This window comes from Squalius cephalus (assembly GCF_949319135.1).
Source record: "Squalius cephalus genome assembly, chromosome: 8".
NCBI lineage: Eukaryota > Metazoa > Chordata > Actinopteri > Cypriniformes > Leuciscidae > Squalius > Squalius cephalus.
Genome location: NC_137129.1, coordinates 40240387 through 40260517, shown reverse-complemented (window position 1 = coordinate 40260517; position 20131 = coordinate 40240387). Strand labels below are relative to the sequence as shown.

The 20131-nt window shown below is 37.7% G+C and overlaps 1 protein-coding gene across 5 annotated transcripts; it reads right to left on the bottom strand.

Annotated features, from left to right (window-relative positions):
* Positions 1 to 77: 77 nt before the first annotated feature.
* On the bottom strand, positions 78 to 7266 carry tmem196 (transmembrane protein 196). 5 transcript variants are annotated; one of them, XM_079880187.1, is made up of 5 exons: positions 6868 to 7266; positions 6523 to 6738; positions 6208 to 6264; positions 2199 to 2468; positions 117 to 640 (listed from the first exon to the last, which is right to left on the bottom strand). In XM_079880187.1, the coding sequence occupies exons 1-5, from the start codon at positions 6889 to 6891 to the stop codon at positions 572 to 574; spliced, it is 636 nt and encodes a 211-aa protein (XP_079736313.1). In that variant the 5' UTR covers positions 6892 to 7266; the 3' UTR covers positions 117 to 571. The 5 variants fall into 5 exon arrangements, with proteins under 5 accessions (XP_079736315.1, XP_079736313.1, XP_079736311.1 ...); XM_079880189.1 differs by having other exon boundaries at positions 78 to 640; positions 6523 to 6896; XM_079880185.1 differs by having other exon boundaries at positions 2214 to 2468; positions 6523 to 6896.
* Between the last annotated feature and the right edge of the window lie 12865 nt (positions 7267 to 20131).

Below are 20131 nucleotides of genomic sequence, written 5' to 3'. Positions count from 1 at the left end.
ACAGAGATTGTGGTGTGTAAAGTAAAAGTTTTTTTTGTGTGTCAATGGTTTAATCATCAGTCATTGTACCACAAATTACATTTGACCTCTTTAATTCATTTTCATATGAAGCCCCTATATAAAAATACTGTAAATTACTAAATATCTTTACAGGCATTTTACAGTGTACATTTGATACGGTCAGGATAAAAGCATTCGGTTTACCATACAATATCAGGATTACAATTTCAGATTCGACATTCCCTTTATCTAGATACAGGAAGAGAGAAAGAGATACAGAAAGAGAGAGAAGATCGTTTGCATGCTTGTTTCGTACTCAAATATCTGTTTTCTGTACGCTCAAGGTCTCCTGAGGTCATCAGGTAACTGGACACTGATTGGCTGTCTGTCTGCTCAATACTGTTATCCGACGCTGCGTATACAGTCTCTGCTTCTCCTGTCAGCTCGACTCAGCCAATCAGAATGAAGAGCTGTCAGCCTGACTCAGCCAATCAGAGTGAAGAGCCGTCAGCCTGACTCAGCCAATCAGAGTGAAGAACTGTGCAGTGAAGAGTGTGTGGGCAGCGAGCCGTCATGGAGAAGCGCTCCGCCCGTTGTAGGAGATTTGAGAGATGGCATTGCTGGTGTTATCCAAAACCTCCTGCGAACAGACAAACACACGGCCGAGTGTCAGTACGAGATGCGCACTCAAACTGATGACTTACATTTTTATCTACTGTATGTTTTTACCAGTCCTGTGTGCCTGTGGAACAAACGGTGCAGGATAAGAAACACTCTGAAGTTTAATGCTTAGGGTTTGTTCAGATAACTAACCCTAAATACGAGCAATAGTAATTTAATGCAAGTGTGACATACGAACACAGAGAATCATAACACAGTACAAACTTGACACATTTAAGACTTAAAATAAATGTTTTAACTCAAACAAAATATGTTTTAAAGCCTATTGTCATATAAGAACCTTTTTAAATTCCATAAAGAACTACTATAAAATAAATAAATTATAAATGATGTACTGGCGCTTTAAGGCTGTTTTTTTCATGCACTGGTCAATTTTGAGATTTTGCTTCCATAATGTCTTCTTTCTATATAGACTATATAGTTGAAAGAAAACTCCCAAAATACACATTTAAGTTTATGTTTATTTATTTATTTATTTGTGACGTTATCTATTTGTGTCTGTAGCGGCCATATTATGTCCTTTTGCAGTCTTGTTTTTGTTTTTGGGCTGTGCGAGAATAGATTTTCATGCTTGAATCTTCAAAAACACATTATTTTCCCCATATTTTCCATGATTGCAGCTCCTCTCTTCCCTGTCTGTCAGTAACGCTCTGTTTAGTTCCTGTCTCTATGAAGCCCCTCCTTCTGAAAAGCTCAATGTGCTCTGATTGGTCGGCTGGAGCAGTGTGTTGTGATTGGTCAATCATTGGTCAACGGCCCTTCCATAACCTTAACCAGGCCCCGCCCCTTTATTTTGCTTATGCCTTGGACGGGAATTCATTAAATGAGGAATATTGTGACGTTCGTTCCTGAAAGAAAACTCAAGACAACAATGGAGGCGTTTCAGGGAGTTCAGAAACAGTGACACTGATATAGAGAATAACTCTCGCTGGAGGAACTTTGCAGAGCTTTTTCAGGCTCAAACAGCAACATTACACAGAAAGATGAACATGTAAAAAGCATAATAGGTCCTCTTTAAAGTTTATTCCTACAGTATCTTCTAGAGGTTTTTACAGACCTTTTTGTACCTGACTTTATCCAATGTTGAGATTTCTGTTCTGGAAATGTATGCAAATTAGTGCTTATTTAATTAGATTAAATATGTGTTGTCTGCATCTTCAAACATAACATTTCAGAAACCTTGTAATACAAATGTTCTCAGATTAATCAACCTGGGTACGTATGGTGATGTCTGTTAACTCAATGTTTACCCTTTTCACCTGATCTGAAGCATCTTGACCCATCAAGGCACTTTTAGTCTCCAAAAAGTCTTATAGGAACTCAACCACGATAAAAAAAGTAGCCCATGTGGCCACATGACATCAACTGAAAAGGAAAATTGTTTCATAGGTGGAACAAATTATAACATTTTACTGACATTTTTAATTTCTTTGGAATCATAAGAACAGGAACATTTAGAAAGCGATTTGAATTGAATGTTGCCTGTGAGCCGGCACACACAGACTGCACAAACATACCAGCTCCTGTCGTACCTTCTCTGCCATTTCGTGCGAGTGATGCAGTGAATGTTCTCTCTCCAGGAACATGCGCTGCTGTTCGCTGCTGGCCAGTCTGCAGGTCAACCACGTGGACAGCGTGCAGCTGCTGATGCCCAGACACGCTAGAGACATGACGGCTAGATGAAGAGAGCGCATGGTGTCCGGACGCTTGACCAGTGCGCGGACAAACTGGAAGTTCAGGATTCCACCAATTAACCCACAAATGCAGCAGGAGGAAAATAGGATCATCTGAGAGAGAAACAGAAACATGCATAATGTTAGCTGTTTGTGTCTATTGCATCATTAAACTAACGCATACTGCATTATTCAAATAATAACATATTGCATGCTCACAATATTAAAATAATAATTTAAAATATTAGAGTAACGCATATCGCATGCATACAATATTAAAATAAAAGCATGCATACATCATTAAAACGCATATTGCATGCTCACAATATTTAAATAATAACACATATTGCATGCATACATCATTAAAATAATAATGGATGTTGCATGCATGCAATAGTAAAATAATAACACATAGCATTTTCACAATATTAAAATAATAATGCATATTGCATGCTCACAATGTAAGAATAACACATTTTGCATGCATTCAATAGTAAAATAATTTCATGCTCACAATATTAAAATAATATGGCAGATTGCATGTTCACAATATTAGAATAATAATGCATATTGCATGCATAAAATATTCAAATAAAAACGCATACTTCAGGCATAAAATATTAAAATAATAACGCATATTGCATGCTCACAATATTAAAATAAATACACATATTGTATGCATACATCATTATGAATATTGCATGCTTACAATAGTAAAATAATAACACATATAGCATACTCACAATTTTAAAATAATACTGCATATTGCAAGCTCACAATATAAGAATATCACATATTGCATGCACACATAATTAAAATAATATTGCATATTACATACATTATAATTTTTTTTTTTTACAAAGCGTTTCTCCTTGACACAAATTAAAATATCAATTTAATTTAATATTCCATTTAATTACTTTTGTAGTACTTAATTTAAGTATACTTTTATCTGAGTACTTTTGTGGTGTTTGCCCATGCAAAAGTAACAACCATAATGCTCGGTTCCCGGGGTGTTGCTATGCAGTGGCTAAGGTGTTGTTCAGAGTGATTTCCAAGCTCATAAAGGTCAAAGTACATTAACCTGAAGAGTATAGCACAGCAGAAATACTGTAAACGGAGGGTGAAGACGAAACCCTTGTGTACAGGGAGAATGGATTGTGCTGCTCTGTGTTTTTGTAATCGCTCAGACCACGTTCAGACAGAGACATTATCTGCCAGCTCAACACTTCAGGACAGATTTGACCTCAAATTACACAAGAAAACTTCTGACTACAGCACATGAACACGCTGGATAACACACCCCCTTTTAGTGTGCTAGAAATCTCTTATAGCTTGGTATTGTATACTCCTATCATACATTGCTTACGATAAAAGGCTTTGCAAATGATGGTTTTGTTGGTAGACAACATGATTAAACTGCGTATACTTGAACTATTTGTTATATGCAGTGCACTGAGTATGTCTAAAAAAGCTGTTTATCAGCATTTCCATTCATTTTAAAGGTTGCTCAGCTCATTCATGCCACCCTGGACGTTTGCAACCTGCATACTGCTATCTTTGCTCATAAGCCAATGGAGCTGATAGAATACACCACTATTTTTAAATTGCCATCAGTGAAAAATCATGTATTGTTTAATGCATCTATCAGCAGACGACATTTTTTTTAAATGAAAAATGCACTGTAACTATCCTTCTAACTTTCACTGATTTAAAACATGCAATGGTTTGAGGTCATGTGACAGCAAATGTAGCATACTACTATTTGAAACATTTGTATCACACATACAATTTGAAATAAGCATTTGATTTCAAAAGCAGCCATTCTGTCATTTCCTTAAATTATTGCATTATTGATTCTGCTAAAACTGCGAACCGTCTCTAATATTATTTTACTGTAACAAAAATAGTATGCAAAACCTACTCATCAGCATACTACTATACTAGTCTTCCATTCATACTGTAGCACAGCCGATATCACATTACACACTGAAGAGGAACAGCCAAAACACTTTGTTTTTCGCAGTATGTTCTGTTTAAGCGTCTAAACCCCGCTGAGATGAGACTAACAGTCTATATAGGATTTAGAGACACAATGCTTAAGTGTTCTTGAGTAGCTCCTGACGTTACTGTCAGGAATTCAGAATCATTACAGGAAGACAGGGAGGGTTTGCGTTTGGCCGTACAGTAACGTTACAGTCAGGGCATAAAGGCCCAGAGAAACAAAACTAATCAGGAGAGGAGAGAGATAAAATGAAAAAAACTGAGAAAAAAGCGTGTTTGAGGACAAACCTGAAAGCGTGCACACAAGAAATCAGAGGAAAACAAGTAATGCTATGAAAAGAGACATGTGGAGAGTAGGATCAGAGATACATGCAAGCTCTCAGACTGAGGTTTCACTTCAGTATTGATTTGTGATTAACACTCTCCTCTGGGGCGGCTCACTCCACTCCAAAGGTGGCTAACTGAATCTCCTCTCTCCAGTGAAGTATCCTGGGATATTTACACACACACTCACTGTGAGCTGGAGCTGGTCTCTGATGTGCATGTTTATATTGACGTCCACAACAAACTATTTCTATTCTAGATTTAGTTAGCATTTCTAAATTAAGAACACACCAATAATAGGAATGTGTGTGGTGAGACACAGTCTGTGTTATGCTTTTTGGGATATTAAAAGGCCAACCTTTCATGTTTGTGAATGTAAAAGGTCTGCAAAGTTTCCAAGATCATGACAAATAAAGAAAAAAGAACCAATTCTGAACTACCTGAAACGAGTTGTCAGTAATTCCATCATGTCTTGCACAAACCTATGTAAGTTTGTAGCAAATTTGCATAATGGCCGTCTGTAGTTTTCATTGGCTGCTGGCAAACAACGTCTGCTTTGCTCCGCCCTCAAACACTGTAGTTGTATCTGAGACTGGAAGAGTTTGGTTAGAGAAGACGTTATTTTCTGCTGCCTAAGCAAATCCACTTTGCTGCACTTCCAAAGGATGAGAATGATAAAATGATAAACCGACGCCATTGTTCGTATCACTGTGTATAAAGTGCTGAGGAAGAGCTGAAATTCAGATATAGTAATGAGCGTTTGGTTTCTGACATGCACTATAAGTGGTTGACCAATCACAGCAGACTGGGCCATCTGACCAATCAGAGCAGAGCAGGCTCTCGGAAAGGCGGGACTTAGAGAGACTGAATCCCTGACTGAACTGTTTCAGACACTGTGAGAAAAGAGCTGATGCTATATTATGAGAAAATAATGTGTTTTTTGTTTGAATGCATGTAAACCTACTGTAAGAGACCTCAAATCAAAATTAGGAACCTTTAAAAAAGAATAATAGGGGCACTTTAATACAGTAGAAATTGTGTTCTACACGCTTAAAATGGTTCCAATTAGAACCCAAAACCATTTAAAGTTTCATTTAGAACCTTTTATTCTCTACAGCAAAAATATATACTGGTGCTTTAAAGAAACACTGATCTGAAGAACCTATAATAAAACTCAATCAACAGTGCAATAAAGCAGTGTTTAACATTGAAGAATAAAAAAGTGTATGTGTTCTTGTACGCTGGAAAGAAATGGTGTAGGATTTACTTTGAAACTATTTTCACTAAGGAATTTCACAAATAATTACAAAGAAATGGCAAGCAACAGAGAGAATTTACCATGAAAAGTATAAAGACTGAAATGGTATTTTGCATGTAAAATATACTCCAATAATCTTCGAAAAGCATGATCTGGGAGACTATAAAATGTGAACTGGCTTGTTTACAGTGTGTGTTCAACAGTAGTGTACAGTAGAGATCTAGTACAGTTGGATGTGTGCAGGAGAATACTAAAGTGCATACTCACAATCAGTCCAGTCCTCTTCCGTGCACACAGCATGCCACACAGTCCGCAGATCAGAAACTATGAGAGACAAGACAGGACCGGTCATATCTGATCAACCTGAATGAACCAAATGAAAGTCCAAAATAACATGGATGGAATTGTGACAAAATTGTATTACTGGATTCAGATGACAGTAGAGTCAGTGCATATAAGAACTGAACTGGACACAAATGAAGTTATACGAGTTAATGATGGAAAGATCATTCAGTGGCTGAGAGTTTTGCTAGAGCAGCTCATTCATTGAAGCCGAATAAGACTAAAAAAAGTGAGACGTACACACACTCCGCTCCATACCGGAGAAGCGTCGCCCTGCTGGGTCTTGTGCTCGGCTTTCGCCCGGATGATGCCCACCACGCCCAGGGCGATGCTGGACACCCCGAGCCCTATCTCCAGCGTCGACAGAACCAACAAACTCCAGATGATCTTCCGGCTGCTGCACATCTTCGCTCGGGCATCCTTCCTGGCCGGTGCGCAAAACGCTTCACTCCATGTCTTCACAGATAAACACACATTAAATCCAGAAAAGTCTGCAGATGACATCAACTTAAGTGATTTCTCCCAAACAGATCAGTGCGCAAAGGCGCTCTCCATGGTGCGTAACCGCCACCAGTTTAACTTTACCCTCCTCCTCACTCTGTTTACCATGCTTCTGGTCCTGCCCCATGTGATTTCCCTCAGTTTAGACAGAGTAATTGCTCCGCCCTCAATCACCCCCGAAATTATTTCACACTGCTGCAGTGGAGCGCTTCTAAAATTGTTTTATAATCGCTGTTTAATTTCACGTGTAAGGTAATTCGTTAGAAGAATAATTGTTTCTGACGTTCTAAATCGATTCTGGCGGGAGAAGTTGCGAAGAGCGCAACACTGTCGAACAGCGAAGCAGGTGTCCTGACGTGCGCGCGCACGAACACACGCTATGCGCAATGGTGCGTAAAAGCGCTGATTGTGGTCAATATGTGGTCAATAATATTGCATAAAACACCCGAGTTGAACACCTAAAAGCACATGTCAGCACAGCATATTAAGACATTCAATCACATTTCATTAGAAAGGTTTTGAGTGGAGCGAATCCATATAGTCCTCTTGGAGAGCTTTATATAGGAGACTAAAACAACAAGCGTGCTGTTTATGGGCACTTTTGTAGCCTTTTGATGCTCTGTGATTATATTTGTGGAAGTTCCCACACATTACCAACGCGCAATTGATGCCTAAAACATTTCTAGGGACTTTAAAGAGGGGAAAAAAAAAGAAGCAAAATGGACATTGATGTCTTAAAATGACTTTGAAATTGTTGCTTATTGGCCAGGCAGGCAGTGATATGGATTCCTGTAAAGCAGATTTATGCTCATTGTGCAAAGCATTATAGAGTTATCTGCTGAGCATTACTGTGCATTACCACAAGCATTTTCTTATCTGAGGTCTCACTCACAACAAATGTTTGATCATTTTTGCATTATCCCTTGCTCACTGGTTGGCCAGAAAGGAAAATTGCAGTCTTGAAACAAAATAATTTCATTTATCCAACGAAATGGCCTCTCTAAATAATTCATAACCAGGTTTCATATGGAGAATTGAACAAAATACTGCAAACAGTTGCTCTGTGAATGTCTGTAACAGACTGTACTTCATCCGCTCATTAAAATAACATCATAACAACACAAAAGTAGAAGCCTGTCCTCGTCTACTGCAGTGTGCTGAAGGGTTTCAGTGCGTTCAGTGTTTCTGCAGCAAGACAGCTCATCCCAAACCTAACAGCAACTTTCTGTTCGTGTTACCGTAACAACAGCAGCTCTAAAACAAACAGTGCAGTTATTGAACACTTTCACTGCAGTCATATTTCAGGTAGCCTATATATTTTTTTAATCAATTTACATCATATTTGCAATTGACATTCTTCACCACCAGTAAGTATTTCAACAAAGCAAACCAAGTCAGCAGAAAAAAAAAAACTAAAAAACAATTAAACCAACAATGGAAAGGTTTGCCCATCTGATTTCCAATAAACAATCAATCTGATTTTTTTTTTAAACATCCTTCATTTTTGAAAATAGTGGTTAATTGACAAAAATAAAAAAATATAGGCAAAAATAAGCTAATTTGTCTTTTATAAGCAGCATTAACACACGCACAAGCACACACATGCGCGCACACACACACGCACACACACACACACATCAAAATGAGTTAAGCAATTTTCAACTTTTTATAAAAGTTATACAAGATTCAACACATTTTAAAGTCAGTTTAATGTAATTTATAATACACATCCAAGTTGTTTGTACTTAAAGATGTATAAGGCAGAAATGTTCACATTTGTTCACAATTATTACCAAATCAGATCAAAATTGTTGTATGTATATGCTGCATATATATATATATATATATATATATATATATATATATATATGAGTTCAGATGCAAAAGCCTCTAAGTGCCATCTGAAATTTTCTTCTAGAATGATCATTTTTATCAAGGTTGTATATTTAAGTTCAGTAATTTCTCTTAAATGACAATGAATAGGTCATTTTCGTTGCCATTTAAGTGAAATTACTGAACTTAAATATACGAGCTTGATAAAAATGATCATTCTAGAAGAAAATTTCAGATGGCACTTACTGTAGAGGCTTTTGCATCTGAACTCTTCATATATATGTATATATATATATATATATATATATATATATATATATATATATATATATATATACAAGTAAACAAGTAAAACATGTTGCTTATGCTGTCAGGATTTCTGGATTCCTGTGTAATTTGTCTGCTAATCTGCTGGGGAACATCAGCTGTCTGTAATCGTATCATTGCACCAGACACCCCCGTCTGCTGAGTCATCAAACTAGCGCTTCTCCACCTTCACCCAGTGCGTCCTCCCTCTCTCCCTCTCTCCCTCTCTCCCTCATCTGCGGGGTTTGTGGGAATGTGAAAGTGCTGAAATGATTGTCAGTTTCCAGACCCAGTTGTGACCGGTGGTCTAGAAATAGCAGGGTGGATAGAGTGGAGATATTTTTAGGACCTGCGACCATGTGTAAAGAATAAAGAAAGCAGGGTGTATTGTTTGCTCTTCAGGTTCTGCTGTAATATCACATTTCTGAAAGATTGTTTGTGCTGCATATTCCTGTGAGGGCCAACAGTTTATCACTTGTTAGCCCCTTTTTAACCACAAAATGACGTAGTTACAACATCAGTTTACCCGACAAATCCATTCATATATCTTTTTTACTTTCTGAAAAAGACAGGTGTGAGATATTGGATACCCCTTACTTCTGAACATAAAGGCATTATTGCTTGTATTGTAGACTACATATATGAGTGATGTTTTCTGGAAAGTTTAATTACTATTTTTTTCATTCAAAATATACAAAATGTGTACAAAGTAGGCTTTACAGTCAACTAATTATTATGTAATTGATATGCCACCTGACGGCTGGACTGAACGTTTCTCACTGGTAGAAACAGCACAAGAACAGACAATTCCCTTAAAATGCTGAAGATCAGAATATTTGATGAGAGCGAGTAATTTCCCCTCCTGTGGCGGTCCTGTCCTGTCGTTTGTCCTCCTGTGTCTCAGTATTAACTTCCATTAGCATCACTGCAGTATAGGACAGAAGAGCTGCTTATACACACGCTCTCACATCCTCCGTCTATTTATAACCACCGCAGTCTGTTTGTGTCATCCTCCTCCTTTCTCTTCCTCTTTCTCCATATAAATCACCATGTTCCTGTCCACTTGTAATCTCAGCTCCGTCCCAAAATGGTGAGCTGTTAACTGCCTACATAGACGGCTACTAAGGATGCTTGACATTTTTAACCCATACCAGACATTTGGACACTCATGCTGGAACAGAAAATGGCCCCAAATTGGAAGCATAGCCTTGTTGTCCAAAGTCTTGGTGTGCTGAAGCATTAATATTTCCCTTCACTAGAAGTAAGAGCTCAAGCCCAACCCCTGAAAAACAACCCCACACCATAATCCCCCCTCCACCAAACTTTACACTTGGCACAGTTTAGGTAACGTTCTCCTGGCATCCGCCAAACCAAGACTCGTTCATCAGACTGCCAAACAGAAAAGTGTGATTCATCACTCCACAAAACAGGTTTCTACCGCTCCAGTGGCAGTGTGCAGGCCCGGGGTGGGTAATCGGGAGAATCGGGAGAATTCCCGGTGGGCCGCTTCACTTTTGGGCCGGTCGAGGAAATTTTTTTTTTTTTTTTGCACATTTGTCACGTTAGTTACATTAGGCTACACACGTTCCTCATTCTGACACAGCAGCGCGCAGCCTCTGCATGGATTGTACTATGTGAGGGAGTTCTCCCCTCCCCTCCTATAGAGTTGGTTGGGTCCATAGCCCGTCTTTTCCAAAACGTTTTCTCAGGTAGGCTACCGCGGCACCGCCTACCGATAGCTGGGCCGGCCCTACCGTAACGGTACGCGTCAGGGAGGATGGATGGGAGGAAGAGGCCAGGAGGTATGGAAGCTTGTTTCCGCCACAGAATAAAACATTTTAAAAGATAATTGCGACTTTTTATCTCACAATTCTGACTTTATTTCTCAGAATTGCGAGAAATAAAGTCAGAATTGCGTGAAATAAAGTCGCAATTGCGTGTTATAAAGTCAGAATTGCGAGATATAAAGTCAGAATTGCGTGAAATTAAGTCGCAATTGCTTCTTATAAAGTCTAAGTGAATTATTATTTAACCTTTACATTATTTGTTGAAATATGGTATTAATACAAACTACACAATAGTAAGAGCTGAACTGTTGCTTCATTTATCCAATTTGGAAAAAGTGCTAATTTGGAATTCCACCATGGAAAAAGTGGGCCGGTCTTGGGCCTGAAACTCCCGGGCTGAAAAGTGGCCCCACTCGGCCCTGGCAGTGTGTTTTACTCCATCTGATGCTTACCATTATGTGAAGCTCCCGCCGCAAAGTTTTTGTGCTGATATTAATGGCAGTGGAAGTTTGGAATCAGCAGAGCGTTGGCGACTTTTACACACCATGCACTCGGTTATCCCGCTCTGGGACTTTTCCTGGTTTTTCTACTGCTGTTCTAAATGCTTCCACTTTTCAATAACACCACTTACAGTTGACCGTGACAAGGATGAAATTTCACAAACTGATTTATTGCAAAGGTGGCATCCTATCACAAGTGTTTGTAAATGCAGACGGCACGGCTATAGGTGCTGGATTTTTTACACCTGTGGTTGGAATGAAACATTAATAGGTGTGTCCTGAATGTATAATATTCATGCCTGATGCTTCTAAGGGTACATTTACACGACAACGATATGCTTAAAAACGGAGAAGTTCTTCCTTTGAGTTTTCCACGTACAGACGACACCACTGTCAAAACGATCCACATTCACACGGATCTGCGAAAACGACTATAAACGCTGTATTCTGCTGCCAGACCAGTAGATGGCGATGAAACACTATCTGAACACGTAATACGCGTGTGCATGACGTCATCGTCTTCAGAGATTCACGTTTTTGTTGTTTATATGGAGACGGTTTTCAAAAGCTTGCACTTTGAAACACGTTTTAAAGGGGTCATGAACTGGATTGTTTTATTATTTTATAATGTTGCCTGGGGTGCCCTTATAATGTTAGTATGATTTTTACATAAAAAATTGTCATAATTTATAAATAAAAGCCATTTTTCCAAGCCTGATTTCTGCCTCAGATTTGAACGCTCCGTTTTAAGGGGCGTGTCTGCTGTGAGACTGCAGTGCAAACGCCCACTGCTGTGATTGGCTGACATGCTTGCAATGAAATGGCTAGTATTACAGGAACTCTCTCGAAAACTTTTTTTACTACGTTTTTACTATTACAGCTATCGAGATTAACAAATCGTGAAAAGTATCGTTTAAAGCATTATTTAAATCTATTCCATCACATGAAAGGTTGCAGCATGATGAGCTTTGACTGAGCAGATGACAGACAGTCTGTTGATCGCGTGAATAAAGATCTTATCATTGCAACGCAATTTTTGCACTCTCACAAATGCTTACACCAAATCACAATGCAAACACGATGTGAATACACAGTAAGAGCTTCGTTGTGTTGTGTAACAGTGTCATTATGTCATCACGAGTTTGGTAAGTGTCCAGATTAGCTCTCGCGGCTCGCGCTGTGCTGTTTGATTGACAGCTTGGGCGAAAGGGATCGTTCTTTGATCGCTTTCTGTAGGCTATATAATTTAATAACAGTTTAAAAAAAGATTATTTTCATAATACTACGAGAAATTATGTGAAGTTGATCGTTTAGTCACTGATGCATAAACAGTATTGAACGATTTTAAGAGAAATATCTGAACTTGAATAATTACACAGAAATCACTGATCGCAGATCAGGCATTAGAATACACATGGTTACTTACATGTTGCTGGCAGATCTGTGTCGGGAAATTGTGATTGACTGATTTAATAAAGTTTAACCATGCTGGAATCCGAAGGAAGCTTATGCAGACTGTCTTCTTCCACAAACAGGCGCTGCACAATATTTAGTAAACCGCATGTTTATTGCTTGTAAGTAGCTCGATCCGGTAGCAATTATCATGTCGTCCTATGTTATTTAGCATGTTTGGGCGAATCGGTGGGCGGGGCTAAACAGGCCGTGTTGAAGTAGGCGTTGATCTTCTTTTGTGGAGGCGGTGTTTTATCCTCTTTGACGTCATAGTTCCCCACTTTGAAAAACGAGTCGTTTGCTGAGCCATGATGTCTATAAAAGCTTTTATTGGACTAACAAGGTAGTTTTCAGTTCTGAAACTTACAGGATATTATTATAGTATGATGATCTCTTATATGTCAAAAGCTCAAGGAAACTTTGATTTCTCAGTTCATCACCCCTTTAAAAGTTTGCGTTTTCAGGCACCAAAAACGCTGTTGTCATGTAAACGAACAGCCAAAACGCATAAAAAGTTTTATTTGAAAAAACTTTTGAAACTTTTGTAGGCTACATGAAAAAAAACGTTTCAAAAACTTGCACTTTGAGGGGTTGTTTACATGACACCGTTTTCAAATAAAACTTTTTATGCGTTTTGGCAGTTCGTTTACACGACAACGGCGTTTTTTTGGTGCCTGAAAACGCAAACTTTTAAAACGTGTTTCAAAGTGCAAGCTTTTGAAAACGGTCTCCATATAAACAACAAAAACGTGAATCTCTGAAGACGATGACGTCATGCACATGCGTATTACGTGTTCGATCAAGTGTTTCATCGCCATGTAAAGCATTTAACACAGCATTTTTAGTCATTTTCGCAGATCCGTGTGAATGTGGATCGTTTTGACAATGGTGTCGTCTGTAAAACTCAAAGGAAAAACTTCTCCGTTTTAAGCATATCGTTGTCGTGTAAACGTACCCTGAAATGCGTTTTCAGAAGTTTACGTTTTCAGGCATTGTCGTGTAAATGAACGGCCAAAACGCATAAAAAGTCGTACGTTTTTAGTTGAAAACGGTGTCATGTAACCAGCCCCTCAATTGATCATCAATAATTTGTTTGCAGGTGTCACATTGATTTTATGTTTTATCATCCAGTAGTGCAATGACATCCAATATATATTTTAATGTGGTTTAAGTGTCGAAATACTTGTGGCGCCCCCGTCACATTATTCGACTTTAACCCCATGATGTTTTGACGCTTTGCATCATTATACAAGAGCTCATTTTCCCTGCGATAACTATGTCAGTTTTGTCACACTGTAAATGTGCCCATGTCACGGATCGCCCTGGAGCCTTGTTTAATGGTCCACAAGGGAGTGCTTGAATCTGAAGGGGTCCTGCCAACATGCTGGTTTATTGGCACATAGTGAGAACATCGCCGCCTGTGAGCGCGTGGGACCCGGTTATAATGATACGGCCACTGCTAACAACCAGGCTCAGTTAAGTTTAGAGTTTCAGTGTTGTTGTGTGTCCCTCTTGTAATCCATAATTGTCAGTGCCTTGTTATTATGTGATGCTATTTGCTAAGTCAGTGACAAACCCCGCACTTAAGTTAAAGTACAGATACCTTTTTGATATATTACTCCAGTAATATATTTAAAATGTCTGCTTCCCTTCTTTCTGCTGCTAGAAAGAAATGAAACAATTGCCTTTATGCTAAACGTCGTATGAGTATAATCTGACCATGCAGCCGAACTTGACTTCATGCACTCAGAAAATTTGGACACAATGCACAGATTAAACCAGATAATGCGAATGTTTGGAAAAATCATTCTGAACATATTTGTATAGCGCACCAACGATGCAAACAAGCTTGGGAGAGCAGTGTTTTTATAATGAACATATTGAGTGCAGCTATTAATCTTTGTGTTAGCTGTGCATGGTTAGTTCAGGTTTGGCTCAACTTTCTTGTCAGCATTAGCAAAATAAGCTAAAACTTCTTACATTTGCAGATTCTGACAGAAAATCCCTGTTGGCCATTGACAGCTCCCACATTTAATGCATGGTGACATGTAACTCTTCAACACACAGCCATCATGAAAAAGTAGAAAAGTGTGAAAAGCATGAAAGTATGAAAAGAATTATGTAGTATATATTATATTGCATAATATATTATACAAATGAATCAGTTTGCATATAGGTGTAATGTAATGGCAATGAAAAACTGTAAATATTTTTAACAAGGACTCGGGGGTCGTTCTTGTATCCCTGAAGAAGATAAAGAGAAAAACAGCCAGTGGCGACTCTGCTTGAGAGGGCAGTGTTTTATCTGCGGGAAGATCGGTGCATTGTTTGCTAATTGTTTGAAAGCACCATTTTTCTTCACACTAGCCGGCATTGGGCACTTCAGTATGCTGATGTTGTAGGTTTCATGCAGGAAATTAATGCACACGGGCGAAATACTGCAAAAGATGTTGCACACAGTATTGAAAGTGTGAAAACACACATGCACACTGACAGAATCAAGTAGAGTTTGCCTGTTCAAATAACATCATTCTTTCATTTGATTGATTTCTGAAGGATCATGTGACACTGAAGACTGGAGTAATGATGCTGAAAATTCAGCTTTGATCACAGGAATAAATTACACTTTAACTGTGTATAATTGAATCAAATAAATGTAGCCCCAGCTAATAAAAATACATTTTAGAAACATAGACGCGTTTATCCAAGTTCTGGAAATGTTAATGCTTAAGGTTTTCTGAACATTCAAACCGTCCAGTTTTTTAAAATGTAAAAAAAACAAAACATTTTCTTTCACTGTATAAAATTATATGAACAATAATGTGTTTTATCATTACTTTAACTCATCGAAACAACTTTTTTAGTTGTTTTATACAAGATTCAACTAATTTTTAAGTCAGTTTAATATAATTTAAGTTGAAATGACTTACAGCCAAGTTGATTGTGTGCATCACATTCACGTTAGTTTGGACTCGTTATGTTTTGTATTCTGCCTTCATCACTCATCTGTTGTCATGGACACTAATTACATTCAGCTGTGCACCATCATTAACACCTGTATATGTTCAGTTCAGTTTCAGTTCAGTGCCCGGTATCGTCTGTGTTAAGTGTGTGTTGCTCTCTGTTCGCCTTTCTGTTGGATCTTTGGAGAATAAACCTTGGAACTGAATCGTATTCGTCTTCCTCATCTGTCTGCCAGCAACCACCCGTGACAATGTGGTTATACGAGCATTAAGGAAACATTTTGCAAACATTATGACTCGAGAATGTTACTTTTGAACGTCTGAGACAAGCAGTAACATTTAAAAAACGTTAGATGAACGTCCAGCTTCAAATATTTCAGGGAAATATATTTCAGGAACAATGTATAAAAAATGTGTAACTAACATTTTGAGAATATTATTAAACACCAGACAACTTTGAGTGAACGTTCTATTAACGTTAAGTTTGTTCATAACTTTGAGAGAACCTTGCCAGAACGTTCTGAGAATGTTTCCTGTTAGCGGGGGCCTTGCTGAGCATAAGATAATTCTATTTAAAACATTCAAAATTCTTAAATATTCAAAAATTTTGACTGCTAGTGAATTAACAAAGTAAGAAGGATCACTTTTGGGAATGTTTCGGAGAACCTTATGGCGTCTCCATCTGAAATAATTGATCGGCTTCTTCCTGAACCGCACACAAAATCCCAAAGGTTTGACTTCAGCGAGTCAGATGGACTGATGGGGAGGATGAGGATGAGGAGGAGAAGTGTCGTGTTGCAGAAGCCTCAGTGTTTGATGACTTGGAGAAAGTCACTTAACCTGAGAAGAGCCGCGCATCTGCAAAGACACAGAGATCAATGAGTCAGGTCCTCTGTGGAAATCAATCAAACTCCAGCTCGAATAAAACACACTCCGACTGCTTTAACGCCAACGCTGTCTCACGTGTTTCTCCTGAAAGTCCTTTGGAGGTACAAATGTGTCAATAGTTGTCATACAGTACGAGTGTAGAGCTATGAAATGAACGTGGAGAAGCTCAGATCATTTGATTAGAAACATTTTGACTCCAGACTTTATATCTTGGCAAATCTAAGCACAACTTCTGAAATTCCAGATAAGACACATTTGAGATTAATCTGTTTCTCACACTGTAAAAATGATTATTATTTTTTTGAAGCTATAAATAAAACAAGATTATTGGCTGATTTGGGCCCCCACGTAAGCCGGGATATTATGTATTCATAATGTACATTATATTGTCTTTTCATAAATGATTGTAACCAAAGTTAAAATGCATTATAATATTTGCAGATTACATCTGAAATCGATTGTTTGTCATGTGTTTTAATAAATTATACTTTCTAAAGGGTTGACAATGAAGTATTATAATGTATGTGATTACAACGCATTATAAGATGTATTACAAGGCATAATTAATGCATTAAAAACACTTTTATAATGCATTATGTACAAAGGCTTTAAATAAAGCGTTACCGGAAATACTATTTCAGTCTTCAAATTAAAATGTACACACTTAATTTACACGTGTTATTTAATTGCAATTTCTGAGTGAACGTTGTTTCAAAGTAAGTCCTAAACCTTTTATTTCAGTGCAGAGAAAGATCTCATTGGTGTTTTTTCTGCACTGCATGTGTGAGACCTGGTGAAATGATTCTGTCTGACCTCGGTTTTTACATCCGTTGTGAAATAGCAGTCTAAGAAAGAGACCTGACAGCCTGTCAACGGACGTCCAAACGTGTCCGATCCTCTCAGCGGGACGGGGCTCCATATTCTGACAGCCCAGTGAGTGTGACTCCATGTGAAGGACTGAGAGCTTCCCTGATTTACACAACAGGGCCCAAAGTTCTTCATGAACGGTGGAACCTCTCTCAGATGCTCAACAACATGCTGTATGGTGAATAATAAACATATTAGTTTCACAACTCAAGCATGCAAAATATTTCCACATAATACATGAGTGAGATATTGTTGAAAACGAAAGTTTGAGAGAAACATGTTCTTCCTGTCAATCACCCCCAACGAACAGGGAACATTATCAGAACTTTGACTAACGTTCTTAGTTCTTCCAGTAACGTTAATAGAACGTTCGTTCAAAGTTATCTGGTCTTTAATAGCAAACATTAGCATGATACATATCATTCATGGAACGTTTTCCCGAAACATTTTAGTTGGATATATTCTAATGTTTTTTAAACATTTTTCTTTCAGATGGTTCAGAGAACATTCAAAGGAATGTTTCCATAATACTTGCATAATGATAAAACATTCCCTTAAAAAAAATTGCATTTTGTATATTCTAAGAAATAACATTTTCATAACTTAATAGCAACGTTAGCAAAACTTAGAACACATTTTTGTTAGCCGGGACAGTGGAACGGCAGCTTATTTTCCTTATTCACATACATTTTATAGTAAAATCTTGAGCAGCAAATCATCATATCAGAATGATTTCTGAAGGATCATGTGACACTGAAGACTGGAGTTATGATGCTGAAAATTCAGCTTTGATCACAGGAATAAATTACATTTTACAATATATTCATAAGTAAACAGTTATTTTAAATTTGACTGTTCTTACCATATTTCTGATCAAACAAATGCATCCTTGGTGAGCATTAGAAATGTTAAAACATCATACCAACCCCAAACACTTTACACTTTACAAATGACCTTGTTTTTCTTCTGATATTGTCCGTCTTATATAACTGTGGGAAGCATTAAACACAACCTGACATGGTGAAAACATGATCCGTGTCACGTAGCGAGCAGAAGTGCTGAGGCAAACGCTCGCTCAAGACTTGCTCTCTGAAGGACGACACCATGCCATGCCTGTGCCGTTGGGCTGTTAGCATGAGACTCTCTGTCTCCAGAAGAGAAAGTCCTGACCATGACATCCTCGGCCCCGCTTCCTTTCAAAGCTGCCTTGGAAAGTCAATGGGAAAAGCACTAACAGGAACGTTCTGCCAAGGTTCTCTCAGAGTTACGAACAAACGGTCTTCCAGTAACGTTAATAGAAAGTTTGTTCAAAGTTATCTGGTCTTTAATAATGTTCTGAAAACACAAAAATGTTATTTATACATTGTTCATGGAACATGAAACATTTTAGTTGGAATTTCATTGGAATATTACTTGCTTTAGAATGTTCAGAAAACATTCCCATAATGATCAGTTGGAATGTTCTCTCGTTGCAAGGACTTTTTTATGGAAGGTTTTGTTAGTGGACATTCGTGCTTGGAGATATTCAATGAGACAGATGCATTATGGGAACACACTGTATGCTTTATTTAGGTCAGCTTTATTTAGTGTGGGATCTCTATTCTGCCAAACGTTTAAAAATAAAATAGGCATACATTATTATCCAGAACATCACAGTTTGATGAGAGCATGTTTAAAATGGCCTTCCTCTGTGAAAAACAATGACCAGAGAGTATGAAAGCTGGTCTAAGAGGAAACTATTCATCTTTCATGAATTATTGAAGTAATAGCTTTGTCTCTGATGTTTCTCCTTAAGGAGTTATAATTTAAAAAGACACAAAATAATCAATAATTGAGCTACAGGAAATGTATAGTGAAAATTAATGTGGACAACATTTTGTCCTGGAGAATTTTTATGAGAAATATTAGAGATTATGATCTGATAATTTTGATAAACCTGTAAATTTACTGCCAAGAAAATACATACATGCATACATAAGCATTTATATTTAATATATAATATATAATGCATAAGTGCAAAAATAAATGTGTAAGTGCAAAAAATTATTGCAAAAATAAATGCATAAATGTAAGCAATAAATGCATAATTGCAAGAAATTAGTGAAAAATAAAAGCATAAACAATAAGTGTAAAAAATAAATGCCTAAACAATAAGTGTAAAAAAAAAATGCATAAGTGTAAAAATAAATAGATAAGTGCAAAAAAATTTAGCAAAAAAAAAAAAAAATGCAAGAGTGCAAAAATTAGTGCAAAAATGAATGCATACGTGCAAAAAATTAGCAAAATAAATGCATAAACAAGTGCAAATTGAAATGCATAAATGCAAAAAATAAGTGCAAAAATGAATGCATAAATAAATATTTCCATCCATCCATCCATAAAGAGTATATCCAGCTCAAAATGAACAAGAACAAAACTCTATTATTACTCCAATTAAGTAACATGCAATGTTTGGCTTCTAGATCCAGAAGCTGCAGCCCAGAGGTTTAGGAGGAGTTTGAATCGATAGCATCTGTTCTGATAGCTTCCTTATTGATTTGTGCAAAATGTTGGTGGCCTTTCGGAGAAAATGATGTCCTAATTTGCTCAGAGGGAGCCGGGAGAGATGGAGGTTGTGACTTGAGCTGTCGGATGTGGTTGTTGTTGCGTCTGTGAGGCCCTTAGTGGATGTTTGATTCACTGCGGCCCTTTACGAAACTGTGACTGTTACCCAGATCCAAGATAAGATTTAGACTTGATTAGGTCTCTGGTG

What these genes read in the sequence shown, in the direction of transcription:
- tmem196 (XM_079880189.1), bottom strand. Translation starts at nt 6,786, where the DNA reads ATGTCATCTGCAGACTTTTCTGGATTTAATGTGTGTTTATCTGTGAAG. An exon ending in CGGTATGGAGCGGAGTGTGT is followed by an intron (nt 6,265 to 6,522) that starts GTACGTCTCACT and finishes TGTCTCTCATAG; the next exon opens with TTTCTGATCTGCGGACTGTG. An exon ending in GGAAGAGGACTGGACTGATT is followed by an intron (nt 2,469 to 6,207) that starts GTGAGTATGCAC and finishes TTTCTCTCTCAG; the next exon opens with ATGATCCTATTTTCCTCCTG.